The sequence below is a fragment of the Salvia splendens genome, chromosome 11, assembly GCF_004379255.2.
Source record: "Salvia splendens isolate huo1 chromosome 11, SspV2, whole genome shotgun sequence".
Lineage (NCBI taxonomy): Eukaryota > Viridiplantae > Streptophyta > Magnoliopsida > Lamiales > Lamiaceae > Salvia > Salvia splendens.
In genome coordinates, this window is record NC_056042.1 from 1,783,657 (window position 1) to 1,798,534 (window position 14,878).

Consider the following 14,878-nt stretch of genomic DNA (forward strand, 5'->3'; position numbering starts at 1 on the left):
GTGATTGACTTCTTTTTGGCGATTGTTTTGTAAAGATGATAATAAATAGTTAAAGTAGAGAGAAAGTAAAGTAAAAGAGATAATAATAATAATATAGAAGATATGCGTATCTACATTATTCTCTTACTTACTTTACTTTCTCTCCAATTTAATTATTTATTACTCTCTTTGTCCCAACTAAATTGAGTTGTATTTCTTTTTGAATGTGCCAACTAAGTCGGGTTATTTTCTTTTTTGACAAAAAATAAAACATTCAATCAATCTTACATTATCTCTTCACCTACTGTATTCATCTTATACTTTTCACTAGAATTTCTTAACTCCATGCCCAAAAGTTTTGACTTAATATAGTTGGGACAAATGGAGTATCATTTTTTCTAAATACATGCCGAAAAACAATCAATGATTAAAATATTCAAATCTTAAAACTCTTAATAGAACAACATAAAATTGTCCCGGCCTAAAACAGTTTTCTCAAATAAAAAATCTACTATGCTTAATAAAAATAAATATGAACAGTGAACTGGCCTTATTCTCCATTGGGCACAAAAAAAATACTATGACCCCAGCACCTAAAAGAACCGCCAGGCCCAAAAACTATATAATTAGAAAAAACTTAATTAAAAACTACTCTTATTAAATTAATTATATAAATACGAAAACATTAACACTAATTAATGTCCCTAATTAACCGTATGCGCCGCTCCATCTAAACCCTAACCTAACCGGTGCCAAAATTTTCTTCTCCGACGCGACCAAAGACCTACAAAGCTCGTTTCAGAACACGATGAAATCTACATATCCACCAAAATCAAACACCTGCACGTCTCAAAGAGATCGACCTAATGAAATCCTGAAAACCCTAGAACAAATCTGCTGAAATTCACGCCGGGGATGAATCGGCCGAAAAAGGTAAAAACTTCTTCAACTGTAGGCATATAATTCACAGATATATATTGATTCAATTTAATACACTGAGGTCTACTAAACTTGATCAATCTTTTTTAAAGCTTTTCCATAAGGTTTTCTACACTAACAAAGATTTTCTTCACTAATTTCAGTAGATTAACAATGGAATCTGGCCAGCCACAAAGTGGAAATCGGAAGAACAACAAACCCTAGTTGTAAAAGGTATAAAAATTTTCTAACTACGACTGTACTCATCTAATACTCTTCAGCATGTCTAAATACTACTACTTTAAATAGACATTATGTACCTTTAGTGCTAGAGAATGATCCTTTTTATACAATTATTTGCTAACAATTTTTAATTTTCATTACCAGGAATAGGGAGAATAAAAAAGTGAAGAACATAATTACTACTATAAATTCCTGGAATATTTGCTATTCAATTAAATTCTGTTGATATTGCCTATAAATTATAACTAACCACTGTTTTCTCACATTGCATCAATTAATAGTACAAAAAGTAGTTGTTTTGCTTTAATGGATGAAAATGAAGATTTATTTGACACTTATGAACACACTACACAGATCTACGTTCGAAAATAACCCAAATGCTAAATTAGATTGTTAATGCAATTCTATACAAAATTAGATTGTTACTTAAACTTACCATATTGTATTTATTTTCCTTTAATCAAATATATTCCTTTTACTGAAATATTTTATTTGCACATAAAGTAAAAAATACACACAAATACCTCAAATATTAATCACAAAGACTAATATATCCTTTTAAATAATAATACTAGTAGAATATGAGAAAAGAGAGAAAACAAATAAGAAACAAAATATTAAACATAAAAATTAAAAGATTATTTTAAACTAACAAGTGAAAAAGAGCAAGAATGTCCTAAAATAGTACTCCCTCCGTTTCATATCCACATATCCTAAATAAAAGACACGCCTCCCTCTCCCAATCGGCGGCTCCTCCTCCCTCTCTCAATCGGCGGCTTCCGGTGAGCTCCGGCAGTTCTCTTTTATAGTTGATTTAATATGATTCAAGTATTCTAATTTTGTTTTTGAGTTGGTATTTGTTGAGATTTTGAAAATCTGTTTTTGACAGATTTATGAAAAAGTGCAGATTAGGGCAAACGAATCATTTAATCTTTTATTTTGATTATGAAAAGTATTAAAGATTTAATTTTTGTTTGATCCAATGCTTGTTTTGTAATGGTTTACAGTATTAAAGATTTGATCTTTTTTTGTTGATAGTATATTCTAATTTGTGCTTATTGCCTCGCCTGTTTCCTTTTCTTGTGTAGATTTGATTGACTCAATTGCATCCCTTTCTTGTGTAGATTTGATTACTCAATTGGCAAGAAACGAAACTGAGAGGTAATTTGTTTGCAAATCTACCGGAAGAGATTACGGTAGAGATCTTACGAAGACTCACCATTAGGAGCGTTATGACGTGCATGTGTGTTCTTAAATCGTGGCCCATCTAATTGAGGGGGATGACTTTGGGATGAGGAAAAGTCTATGAACTGCAAAAGACATTTTTGAAAGTATAGCTACGATAAATGTGTGTCACTATGAATAGGTCCTAAACAGATAGTCATCTAGACGTACCTAAGTCAAAGTAACGCAGCTTACCCAAACCTCCATACTCCATCGGAGATGCTCCCCAATAAAATAGTGTCTCAACAGTTCTCCAATGCCTATGCCCTCCGAGTCTATAATAGTCAGCTTCTGAATTGTTTTAGGTGCTTCCAAGCGGGGTCTAACTTTCTACAATAAATTACATTTACTTAATAAGATAACATGCAAAATGCTAAAGTGATTTTTAAGTTGAAACTTAAGAAAACAAACCGTCCACAATTGAATAAACATCGGACTAGGGTTGCACATATAAGCTGTCGCTAGTCTCTCGGGATAATTGTTTAGCAGCACGTTGATGGATTCAAACATGTGGTGGCACTCGTATCGGTAATGAGCATTTCGTGAGATCAATCACCCAAAACATTTGCTCTTGTCTTTCTCGTAGATATATCAAGACAGTGTCAATTGCTAATATCTGTTTTATATCATTGAAACTGTCTTGATATATCTACGAGAAGGACAAGAGCAGAGGTTTTGGGTGATTGATCTCGCGGAATGCCCATTACCTGATACGAGTGCCAACGCATGTTTGGAATTCATCAATGTGTTGCTAAACAATTATCCCGAGAGACTAGCTGCTGCATATCTGTGCAACCCTAGTCCAATGTTTCTTTTCAATTGTAGATGGTTTGTTTTCTCAAGTGTCAGCTTAAAAATTACTTTTACATTTTGCATGTTTTCTTATTAAGTAAATGTAATTTATTGTAGAAAGTTGGACCCCGCTTGGAAGCACCTAAAACAATTCAGAAGCTGACTATTTAGATTCGGGAGGGCATAGGCATTGGAGAACTGTTGATGCACTATTTTATTGGGGAGCATCTCCCGATGGAGTATGGAGGTTTGGGTAAGCTGCGTTACTTTGGCTTAGGTACGTCTAGATGACTATCTGTTTAGGACCTATATTCATAGTGACACACATTTATCGTAGCTATACTTTCAAAAATGTCTTTTGCGGTTCATATAGTTTTGCCCATTCAATATCCACATCAACGCCTTACTTTCTCGCTCCCAATCGGCTCTCCACTCCCTCCGCTCAATCGGTGGCTTCCGGTGTGCTCCGACAATTCTCTTTTTTAGTTGATTTAATATGATTCAAGTATTCTAATTTTGTTTCTTAGTTGTTATTTGTAGAGATTTTAAATCTTATTTTGAAAGCCATCATCTTTCCATCAATAATTTCACACAAATATATTTTTGACAGATTTATGAAAAAGTGCAGATTGGAAAACGAATCGTTTAACCTTTAATTTTGATTATGAAAAGTATTAAAGATTTCATTTTTTTATCCAATACTTGTTTTGTAATGGTTTACAGTATTAAAGATTTGATTTTTTTTGTTGATAGTATATTCTAATTTGTGCTTATTGCCTTGCCTGTTTCCTTTTCTTGTGTAGATTTGATTGACCCAATTGCATCACTTTCAGAATAGGATTAATCGAGTTTTTAATCATCTGCTAATCTCGGTATTGATGAAGATTTTGGAAGGGGATTCTGAGTGTGGCATAATGAATAAAAGTGCCAAAAAGAGTCGTTTATCTGTAAGAAAAGAAATGAAACTGAGAGATAATTTGTTTACAAATCTACTGCTCACTATCATGTTATCGTTGCTTCAGCTAATGGTTTGCTTTCAGTCTGTGATCAACGGGATAACATTCTATTTTTATGCAATCCAATGACTCGTGAGCATTTCGAGCTCCCTCCTCTATCTAAGTACAATAAAAATTGTTCCTTTTAGGGATTTGGAGTGAGCAAAACAAGTGGCCAATATACGATTGTATATGTTGATAAAGATAGCTGTTGGGTATACACTCTAGGAACGAGGTCGTGGAGAAGCATTGAAGCAATTGATCCAGGCATTTTTTCTCCGGGTTTTGATATTGCTGCATTTTTTAATGGAAATCTTCATTGGTTGACATATGATTCGAAAGAAAATCTCTTTGTTTGTTGCTTTGATTTGGAAACTGAGCTCTTTACCCGTTTTTCTCTTCCTTCTGAGTTTAGTGGCGATGCATATATCTACAAGTGGATATATATTTTTGAGGGTTGGCTATGCTTATGTGGTATTTTAGATTTGCGTCATATCATTATTTGGATGATGAACAACTATGCGGATGATAATTCTTGGATAAAGAAATATAGCTTTGATATGCCCGCATAATATTCAAGGAATGCGCGGGCTCAAAGTCTTGGTGACTGGCGAATTGTTGATAGCAATACCGGGTCTTTATACATATGCACAACTCATGATCAACTATTTTTCATCAACCCCAAAAACACTTAAGCTCCGGTGGCATATAAGACATATGGTCATTTGGAACAAAATTATTCTTCAAATATTGCTGATTATACCCCAAGCTTAATTTCGCTCACCACCATGGGGTGTCATAATGTTCAACCTTTAAATTTTTTGTATTAGTTAAACATATAAATAGTTTGTACTTAAGTATTTTTAGTTTATTTATATGATTCTTATTTGCATAATCGTAAACTTCTTTGCTATCTATAAAATTTGTCATCGTTTGTTATTTAACAAATTTCCACATTATATTAGAATGGTTGTGATGTAGCTAGCAAAAGTTGCTTCGTGTAATTTGTTAATTTTTCTTTCTTTAACCTTTCTGTTACTAGTACGTTATGTCCCATTTATAATACTCCGTGCCATAACTAAATAGGACTCATATTTCGGGACGGAGGGAGTATTAAATTGCGAGGTTTCAGTTTTTGCAATTGTCATCTATGTACAATACATCATATATTTGGCAATATTCAAAACGATGTAGTTCATTAAAATAAATATTTTTTCACTTGTTTATCGTTCTTAATTTAATGAAACAATGTTGTTTTGAGTATCATCAAAAGACATCGCTACGTACATGAGGAAGACAATTGATGAATCAAAACTCTGTTTTTAATAGTACGTATTTTGTTTCTAAACCTCATATGCTTTAGATATATGTAAGTCGGTTGGTCTAGCCCGAGCATATTGTGACTCAAAAGATTGAATCCGTCATTTTGACACCTATGCTTCTTTAGTTCAATCTTCAAAGTAAGACCCACAAAGGATGGTTGAAAACATCATGAATTCGAAATTAAGTTTCCATTTCAACATTACTATTGGCAACATTATTATCAAAGTTATTAAATCATGATGCCTAAAATTGGCTTACAAAACCGAAGTTACAATAATGTAAATGTAACAAAATATCGCATTGCATGATTATCTATATATAATAATGTATGTAAAATTTTGTAAAATAAAGCTAATTTTGTTGATATATTAATGATAAGATGGAATAAATCCAAGTAAAAATGGATGCATGGAATAAAATGATGTGAGAGAAATTAAATATAGAAAATGGAGAAAAGAAAGAAGGGATAAAAATTATAGATGAATTGATATGAGAGAGAAATTATGTAAATGTACCATAATGCATATATTTACTATAATTTGCAATCGTATGATACTAATTTTTTATTCACAATCGCGATTCACATAAAAACCGACCCTGGCTCTACTTTAATCCACATTGATATCACCTCGGTAAAATAGTTATTTCAATTACAAAATTTCGTTAACTTATTATCGATCATGTAAGACTTTTGTGAGTATGATAGCTACAGCCGTGAAGAAGAGAATGAAGGAAGAAGCTCTCTCAAGCTTCGGAGCTTCAGCAGCCGTAGGATCGAGTTTTAGTTAGATGTTTTAATCTGAGCCGTTGGATCAGATATAGCCGTTGATCCTTATTAGGTTTAAATAGAATTCTGTTTTAGTTTGTTAACTCAGTTTTTCCCAATTCTCTCTCTACGTAATTCAGCTCAATTCATATCAATAAACGTTTCTCTCGATTTCGCATCTATCCATCTACATCTCAATTATTGCCTCACGCATAAACAAGCTTCAATCCTAACAAATTGGCGCCGTACGTGGGAAGTGAGGAAAGAATCGTTAGGAGAAGACGAAGTTTTGTTCAGCGATGGCGTTGCGTTTGGAATCAGATAAGTTCAACGGGAAGAACGATTACTGCTTATGGAAGATGAAGATTAAAGCGATCAAGATCGAGAAGGGATGCGCAGCGGTCTTGGAGAAGCCCGATCCCGCAGATAAAGAGAAGGCACCTGCTCTCGATGACAAAGCACATGCGAAGCTAGCGGAGATGCAGCTCAAGGCTTATGGATCCCGCAGATAAAGGGAAGGCACCTGCTCTCGATGACAAAGCACATGCGAAGCTAGCGGAGATGCAGCTCAAGGCTTATGGTGCGGTAATCTTGAACCTTGGAGATAAGGTTTTACGTGAAATTCAGGAGCAGAAGACCGCGGCGGATATTCTTGATAAGTTGGATGAAACCTACTACAGTAAGTCACTAGCGAATCGTTTATATATGAAAAGAAGGGTCTATTCCTATAGTTTCTCTGGTGATAGGTCAATTCTTGAGCAATTGGAGGATTTTAATAAGGCCGTGGATGATTTAGTGGCGTGTGATGTCAAGGTCAGCGATGAGGATAAAGCTATTTTGGCCCTCAATGCGCTACCTGAATCATATGACCAGCTAAGGGATGCGATCTTGTACGGCCGTGATAAGGAAATCACCTTCTCGGAGGTTCACTCAGCACTTAAGGCAAAGGAGTTGCAGAAGGGTGCAATTAGAAACCAAGGTTCACAGGCTGAGAGTCTAAATGTGAAAAAGCTTAAGGGGAAAAAGCAGTTCAAGAAACCTCAGGATTCATCCAAGAGTGGCTCATATGGGCAAAAGGAAACCCGCTCTTGCCATTGGTGCAAGAAGCCGGGGCACTTAAAAAAGGATTGTTTTGCTTGGAAAAGGAGGCAAGAAAATGAGGGTAAGGCTGTTAACTCAGCTGAGGAAGCCCAGGAAGATGATGAGGCTCATGAAGTCCTAAATGTTATGGAGGGCAGAGTGCTATCATCTTGAATCATGGACTCAGGGTGTAGTTTTCACATGAGTCACAATCTTGGTTGGTTTGAGGATATTGAAGAAGCTACCGGGTAAGTCATTCTTGGGAATAATCAAGTCTGTTACATCAAGGGAATTGGGACAGTAAGGTTAAAAGGTGATGATGGGGTAGTGGTAATCTTGACTGGAGTGAGATATATTCCTGATGTAAAGAGGAATTTGATCTCCCTTGGTTTTCTTGAGAGGAAGGGCTGTTCTTTTGCTTCTGCTGGTGGTAAGATGAAGCTGTGTAAGTCTGGTAAAACACTCATGAAGGCAGATAGGAGGGGGAGTCTGTACTATTTGACTGCCCTTGTCTGTAGCAGAAATATTGGGGAAGCTCATGCTGTGATCTCTAGCACTTTAATCCAATGGCACTCCAGGCTAGGCCACCCTGCAGCAGGCAGCATTAAGGAGCTGGTAAATGTTCAGATGCTACAGAAACAGTCTCATGTGAGGACTGTGTGATGGGCAAGGCCAAGAAGCTCCCATATCCAAAAGGTACTCACATTTCCTCACAGCCATTAGACTATGCACATAGTGATTTGTGGGGACCTGCCCAAGAAAAATCTATAGGTGGGCAGATACTATATGAGTATAATTGATGATTATTCTAGGAGAATTTGGTTGTACATTTTGAAGGAGAAGTCTGGTGCTTTTCAAAAATTTAAGGAATGGTGTGCAGAAGTAGAGGCTGAGAAGGGGATGGGTCTGAAATGTTTTAGGACTGATAATGGTCTTGAATACTTGTCAAATGAGTTTGATGAATGTTGCAAGTTGAAGGGTATTAAAAGGCATAGGACTGTGCCCATGAACCCTAAACAAAATGGAGTGGCAGATAGAGCAAATAGGACCATTTTGGAGAGAGTGGGGTGTATGCTTCTAGCAGCTGGAATGGAAAAACGATTCTGAGCAGAAGCAGCTTCAAATGCAGTCAAACTTATTAACAAGTGTCATTCTTCTAGCATCAATGGAGATACTCCAGATTTCAGGTGGTTTGAGAGTTATGAATGACACTTTGAGTTGAAGACTTTTGGGTGCAAGGTTTTTGCTCATGTGAGGCAAGGCAAGCTAGAGGCTAGGGCATTGAAATGTGTCATGCTGGTTATTAGTCAGGAGTTAAAGGCTACAAGTTGTGGTGCATAGAACCTGGGAATGGTAAAATTATCATCAGTAGGGATGTGGTTTTCTGGGAAGAAGAATTACCATTCAAGGTGGGTTCAGCTGGTGCAAGTGTAGTCAAGGTTACTTCAGCAATTGAGGTTGAGCCTGAGAAGTCTGATTCCAGCCAAGATGAGGAGATTCCTGACTCACCTCCAACTACTAATCCAGCTAATTCATCTTATCAGCAAAATAATGATCAAATTCCTGGTACAAAAGATGATACGAGGAACTGGAAGTTGGCAAGGGATAGAGCCAGAAGGACTATAAAACCACCAGGAAAATACTCAGATGCAGAATTTCTGTTTTATGCTTTGCTAGTAGCTGACGAAGTTGAATACTCAGAACCTTGTTCATACAATGAAGCAATGCAGAGTAAGGAATGGGAAAGGTGGATGCAAGCAATGATTGAGGAAATAGAGTCTTTGCTAAAAAATGGAACATGGGTGCTGGTGGAGAAACCTGATGGCAGAAATGTTATTAGCTGCAAGTGGATTTTTAAGAAAAAAATAGAAGCTCCTGAGCCTGATGGTGTTAGGTTCAAAGCCAGGCTTGTAGCAAGAGGTTTCAAACAGGAGCAAGGTATAGATTTTGATGAAGCCTTCATCCCTGTGGTGAAGCATACTTCTATAGAGTTCTGTTAGCCATTGTAGCAAGAAGGGATTGGGAGCTGGAACAGCTTGATGTTAAGAAAACTTTCTTGCATGGGGATCTAAAGGAGACACTTTACATGATGCAGCCAGAGGGCTTCATAAAATCAGAAGATAAAGGAAAAGTATGTCTCTTGAAAAAGAGCATATATGGTCTCAAGCAAGCTAGCAGACAAATGGCATAGAAAATTTGATGAGCACATGATCAGCAGTGGTTTCACAAGTTCTCAGTATGATGAGTGTGTGTATATTAAATCAAGGTGGAGCTGTTGTGGCTTATCTCTTACTCTATGTTGATGATATGCTACTGGCTGGGGCTGCAAATATCAAGTGCAAAAAGTCAAGGATGATCTCAGAGCAGTTTTTGAAATGAAAGATCTTGATCCAGCAAGGAGAATTCTGGGCATGACAATAATCAGAGTTAGGAAGGAGAAGAAAATCTGGTTAACTCAGGCAGATTATGTTTCAAGAATGCTCAAGAAGTTTGGGTTAGACAATGTCAAGGAGGTCTAAGTTCCCTTATGCTAGCATGGTTGGTAGCATTATGTATGCTATGATCAGCACAAGGCCAGACATAGCCCAAGCAGTATCTGTCACAAGTAGATTCATGCCAAATCATGGAAAGGATCATTGGTCAGCCTTAAAATGGTTGATGAAATACATGAAGGGAGCAACTGATTTTGGAATATTGTTTGATGGAGGAAAGGAAGTTTCTGGAGATGCTTTGATGGATTGGTCAGATTTTGATTTTGCAGGGAATGTAGACACAAGGAGATCCCAATCAGGATATGTGTTCACTTTATATGGAGCTGCAGTGAGCTGGAAGAGTAGTTAGCAAGCAGTAGTTGCTCTATCTACAACCGAGGCTGAGTTCATAGCCCTAACAGCGGCGGTGAAAGAGAGCTACTGGTTAAGGGGAATTTTGGGAGATTTTGGTGTGGTTCAAGAATCAGTGGATGTTGGTTGTGACAACAACAACGCACTTTGTCTAGCTAAGCACCAAGTATACCATGAGAGAAGTAAACACATAGATGTGTGTCTTCATTTTATTCGAGAGAAGATAGATGAAGGGGAGGTGAAGATTTTCAAGGTAGATACCAGTGAGAATCCGACAGATATGCTCACGAAGCCAATGCCGAGAAACAAGCTTGAATTGTGTACGAAGCTTGTGGGTATATGCAAGATGAGTTTAAGATCGGCTGAAGCTATCAAGGTGGAGATTTGTGAGTATGATAGCTACAGCCGTGAAGAAGAGAATGAAGGAAGAAGCTCTCCCAAGCTTCGGAGCTTCAGCAGCCGTAAGATCGAGTTTTAGCTAGATGTTTTAATCTGAGTCGTTGGATCAGATATAGCCGTTGATCCTTATTAGGTTTAAATTAGGACACCGATATATCGGCCTTCGTCTATGAGTGATGGCCGATGATAGGCCTCCAATTGTGGAAGAAGGGCTGTTCATCGACCTTTACACATCTTTTTTTATTTTATTTTTTATTCCATAATTCCTACACTATAAGTAACCCATAATATTTTTATTTAAATTTGCATCTCGTTGTATTCTTTTTTCCAATACTGTAGTAAAACGAAGATTTGCTTATTAATATTTTTTGCATTTACACTTATTTAATTTGGCAATATAATAAATATAGAAGCGCAAACAAATTAGAATAAAATAGTGATGATGTGGAATGAAATGGAAGTACGACAAGCCCTTTGGAATGGCCCTTCTATTGCAGGGAGATAGACCCATAGGTAAAATGTTGACGTGGAACGAAATGACCCTCTTCCATTGTGAATGCTCTCACAGGGAGATAGACCCTTAGGTAAAACATCATCTCAAACTCGTTCAATCCCTGCTGAGACTGTGCTCCAAGAACGGCTTCGCGAATCTCTCCTTTGAACACCTTCCCAAATCCCCCACTCCAATCACTAAGCTCTCATCAAAGTAATTTGTCGCTGATCTAATCTCTCAACTAACAAGAAACGCCTCCCGGACATGACTGTGCCATTTGGCTGGTTCGTGCTCTGATAGCTCGTTGATGACCCTTTACCATTAGCAGTAGTGAACCCCTGAAGGATCGCGATTATAGCAAAGAGGAGCCACAACAGTGTCGTTCGGGTTGGAGTAGGCTACATTAGCCTTGGTGTTAGGCACAGTACCAGCATCCGCATTGATCATGTAGCCCGAATCCATCTCTCAAGCCCTCCAAAGAAGCGAATCATGGGAGGGCCTAATAGACGAACCACCAACATTCAACCTATACAACGTCTCAATCCCTTGTTTTCCCAACTCCAACCCACCACGGCCACCCCCAACTCCTCTCACAGAAACATCAAACACACCACTCCCCACCTCAGCAACCCTCAATAGCATTAACAAAACCAAACGACCATTTGATGGGACGAAGCTCACAACCACCAAATTCGACACCACAAACAAGAAATACTCCTTCAACAAATAGGAATCAGTGGAGTTGGCTTCTGCAGATCCAAACAAGTTCATCTTATTATATGCAATCTCACCGGGAACATTGAACTCGGAAACCAACCTCAAACCATTGGCCTCAACTGAAAAGAAAGACTCATTCACATTATATCCATCAACTACCAATGGATAGAAGTGCAGCCTAAGAAATGATTACCATGTGGAAGTTGAAAAGTAGAGTTCAAACTCCCACTAAAGATCCTAGCCATTCAATACAGAGGCCCGTAGATTCGATCACCATTGAACACACTAGTTGAGGCCTCAATCCCAGCAGGGGAACTAAGGTTGACATTGTTAGCTACAGCAGCATCACCTATCCATCTCCTTCCATCAACATTCACAATTTATTACAAAAGCTAATTTCTGAGCTTCTCCACATAATGCAGACATAAACAAAATCAAGCATAAACTCCCTCTAAATTTAGCCCTTCATAAGCCCGAACCAATCAACAAATCACTACAAGAATAAAAGAGGAATTGTGAAGCTTAAATCACAGTATTAACTTCATAATCACCAAGATTTCCTCTCAAACTAATTCCTCAAAAAACACATGGCTTACCTTCATCAAACACAAGCAAAGATTGAAACCCTCAGATGGCAGCAGAGTAAATGTAGGCCAAGAAAACAGATCCTAAAAATGAATGAGAAAATGGGGTTCCGAATTGGGGATTTTTTGGGAAACTAGTATATCGAGAAGTTTGTTAGCGACAATCACAACCAATCTAATATAATGTGGAAATTTGTTAGATAACAAATGGTGACATATTTAATAGTTTATGGAGAAGTTTAGGATGCAGTAAATAAGAATCATATAAATAAACTAAAAATACATAAGAAGTATTGCAACAAAAAATAATTAGTACACCAATCACATAAAGTACCACCGATCCGCATCCGCATGTTTATTTAATAAACTTAACGGTTGAACATTATGAAATCCCAAGGTCGTGAGTGAAATCAAGCTTGGCGTATAAACACCAATGTTGGAAGAATAAGGTTGTTCCAAACTACGATATGCCGCATACGTCGCATACGTCACAATAGCTTCAGTGTTTTTGGAGTAGATAAATAGTTGATCATGAGATGTAGACCAAGAAATAGTACCTGCTATTGCGAATAACAAGTCACCATTCGTCAAAACTTCAAGCACATACAAATATGGACGCTCTCTGGGTAAGTTGAAACTATATTCCTTTATCCAAGACTTCTCATCACCATAGTTGTTGATCTTCCAAATATTAACTCGGCGCCAATCTAAAATATTGCATAAACATAGCCGCCCCTCCAAAATATATAGCCGATTGTTACCAAAGCTATCACTATAATCACAAGGAACTGAAAAACTGGTAAACACCTCAGCTTCCAAATCAAAGCAGCAAACCAAGAATTTTTTTTCCGGGTCAGATGTTAGCCAATGAAGATTTCCATTATAAAATAAAGCAGATTCAAGAGGCTGTCTACATATGCCAGGCGCAGCTGCTGCGACGCTTCTCCACAACCCGGTGCCTCTTCCGAGAGTGTATACATGACACGAACTATAGGAATCACCATATAAAATCTTATATTGCCCACTTAATTTGCTCATTCCAAATCCAAAAAAGCGAGTAATTATGTCCTTTGATAGAGGAGGGAGCTCAACGTACTCACGAGTCATTGGATTGCATATAAATAGAGTGTTATTAAATGGATCCCACATCGATAGCAAACCATTAGCTGAAGCAATTGTAACACGATGGTTAACGGTAGACGATTGATGGTGAGAAGGCGAAGCGAATCTGAAAAGTGGCTTTAAGGCCTCATCGCAGACAGTGTACCCCATTTCCATGTCTCGATAAATGAAATTTAGGCCTGGTTTGGGAGTATACGACATCCCAAAGTCATCCCCCTCAATCAGATGGCGCCATGATTTAAGAACACACTTGCACGTCATAACACTCATAATTGGGAGTCTTCCCATGATCTCTTTCGTGATTTCTTCTGGTAGATTTGCAAACCGATCTTCCTTGGTTGTTGCCAAAATATATTTCCGTTTCCGTTCTTTTCTTACAGCAAGACGGTTATCTTTCGGTTTCTGTTCTTTTATTACAGATAAATGCCGCAATAGATCCTTTTTGGAGAAATGTCTCCAATCTTTTCTTAGAGCTACACGCCGTTTCCGTTGTTTTCTTACAGCTAAACGCCACAACCGATCTTTTTTGGCGAAATGCCTGTTACTTGTTCTGAGTGCAGCAGGGGAATTTTTATTCATCATCCTACACTCAGACACACATATGGCAGAATCCCCTTCCAAAAAGTTAGTGATCTTCCTCAATAACTGAAAAAAATATATGAGATTTGTAGATGCAAAACAAGTATCAATAAAAAAAATCCAATCTTTAGCAGTCCTTTATTTTAATTCATTCATAACTAAAATGTAAAGGTTAAACAATCGAAACCGTTTCACAGCTAAACAAAGCAGACAAATCCGAGCTACTTATATTCGCCAAAACTATCTAACTGCCACAAAATTCGATAGATCTCAAATTCAATTCAATTTCCAGCCACATTAAATCACAAAAAAAAGTACAGCTAAATATTTAACATCAATTGGATAGATCTCAAATTCAATTCAAATTATCGATAGGTCTCATATTCAATTGCAAATTCCAACGACAGAAATACCTTGCGTTCGGAATCCGAGAGCGTCACCGGAGGGTTTCACCGAGAGAGACACAACAAGAGAAGCGATGCAGAGCTTTCCAATTCAATACCTTCTTCTGAGAGGGTTTCAATTGAGATGCGGAGCTTTCAAGTACGAAACTTACCATATTAGTATATATATTTTCCTTTATATCAAATTTTTAATGAGTATAATTAAATATTCTAAGATAGGAGATTTATTTTAAAATATAGAAAATGAATATTAAAGAAAAGAACTGGACATCTTAAGAAAGTATGAAGAGATTTATTTCCATAGAAAGTGGATATTTAAGTGGACAAACTAAAAATGAAAAATGGACATCGTCTGGTTGAAATGAGATATTTAAACAAATCGATACGAACAACAAATATTGAAATAATTTAGAGGAT

The 14,878-nt window shown here is 37.2% G+C and overlaps 2 protein-coding genes and 2 long non-coding RNA genes across 5 annotated transcripts; 2 read left to right on the top strand and 2 right to left on the bottom strand.

The window, feature by feature from the left end:
• Positions 1 to 689: 689 nt before the first annotated feature.
• On the top strand, positions 690 to 2,916 carry LOC121754136. The gene is made up of 3 exons (XR_006040551.1): positions 690 to 912; positions 1,062 to 1,131; positions 2,265 to 2,916. It is a non-coding gene; the product is annotated as an uncharacterized LOC121754136 (long non-coding RNA).
• Positions 2,917 to 3,042: 126 nt separating this feature from the next.
• LOC121754137 lies at positions 3,043 to 4,144 on the top strand. Its single transcript, XR_006040552.1, has 2 exons — positions 3,043 to 3,615; positions 3,960 to 4,144. It is a non-coding gene; the product is annotated as an uncharacterized LOC121754137 (long non-coding RNA).
• Positions 4,145 to 10,896: 6,752 nt separating this feature from the next.
• Positions 10,897 to 12,464, bottom strand: LOC121753820 (probable receptor-like protein kinase At1g30570). Its single transcript, XM_042149082.1, has 2 exons — positions 11,966 to 12,464; positions 10,897 to 11,891 (listed from the first exon to the last, which is right to left on the bottom strand). Exons 1-2 carry the CDS (start codon positions 12,015 to 12,017, stop codon positions 11,521 to 11,523), a joined length of 423 nt encoding a protein of 140 aa, XP_042005016.1. The 5' UTR covers positions 12,018 to 12,464; the 3' UTR covers positions 10,897 to 11,520.
• Positions 12,465 to 12,601: 137 nt separating this feature from the next.
• Positions 12,602 to 14,596, bottom strand: LOC121753819 (F-box protein At3g07870-like). 2 transcript variants are annotated; one of them, XM_042149079.1, is made up of 2 exons: positions 14,471 to 14,596; positions 12,602 to 14,123 (listed from the first exon to the last, which is right to left on the bottom strand). In XM_042149079.1, exon 2 carries the CDS (start codon positions 14,058 to 14,060, stop codon positions 12,678 to 12,680), a length of 1,383 nt encoding a protein of 460 aa, XP_042005013.1. In that variant the 5' UTR covers positions 14,061 to 14,123; positions 14,471 to 14,596; the 3' UTR covers positions 12,602 to 12,677. The 2 variants fall into 2 exon arrangements, with proteins under 2 accessions (XP_042005013.1, XP_042005014.1); XM_042149080.1 differs by having other exon boundaries at positions 12,602 to 14,061; positions 14,471 to 14,593.
• Between the last annotated feature and the right edge of the window lie 282 nt (positions 14,597 to 14,878).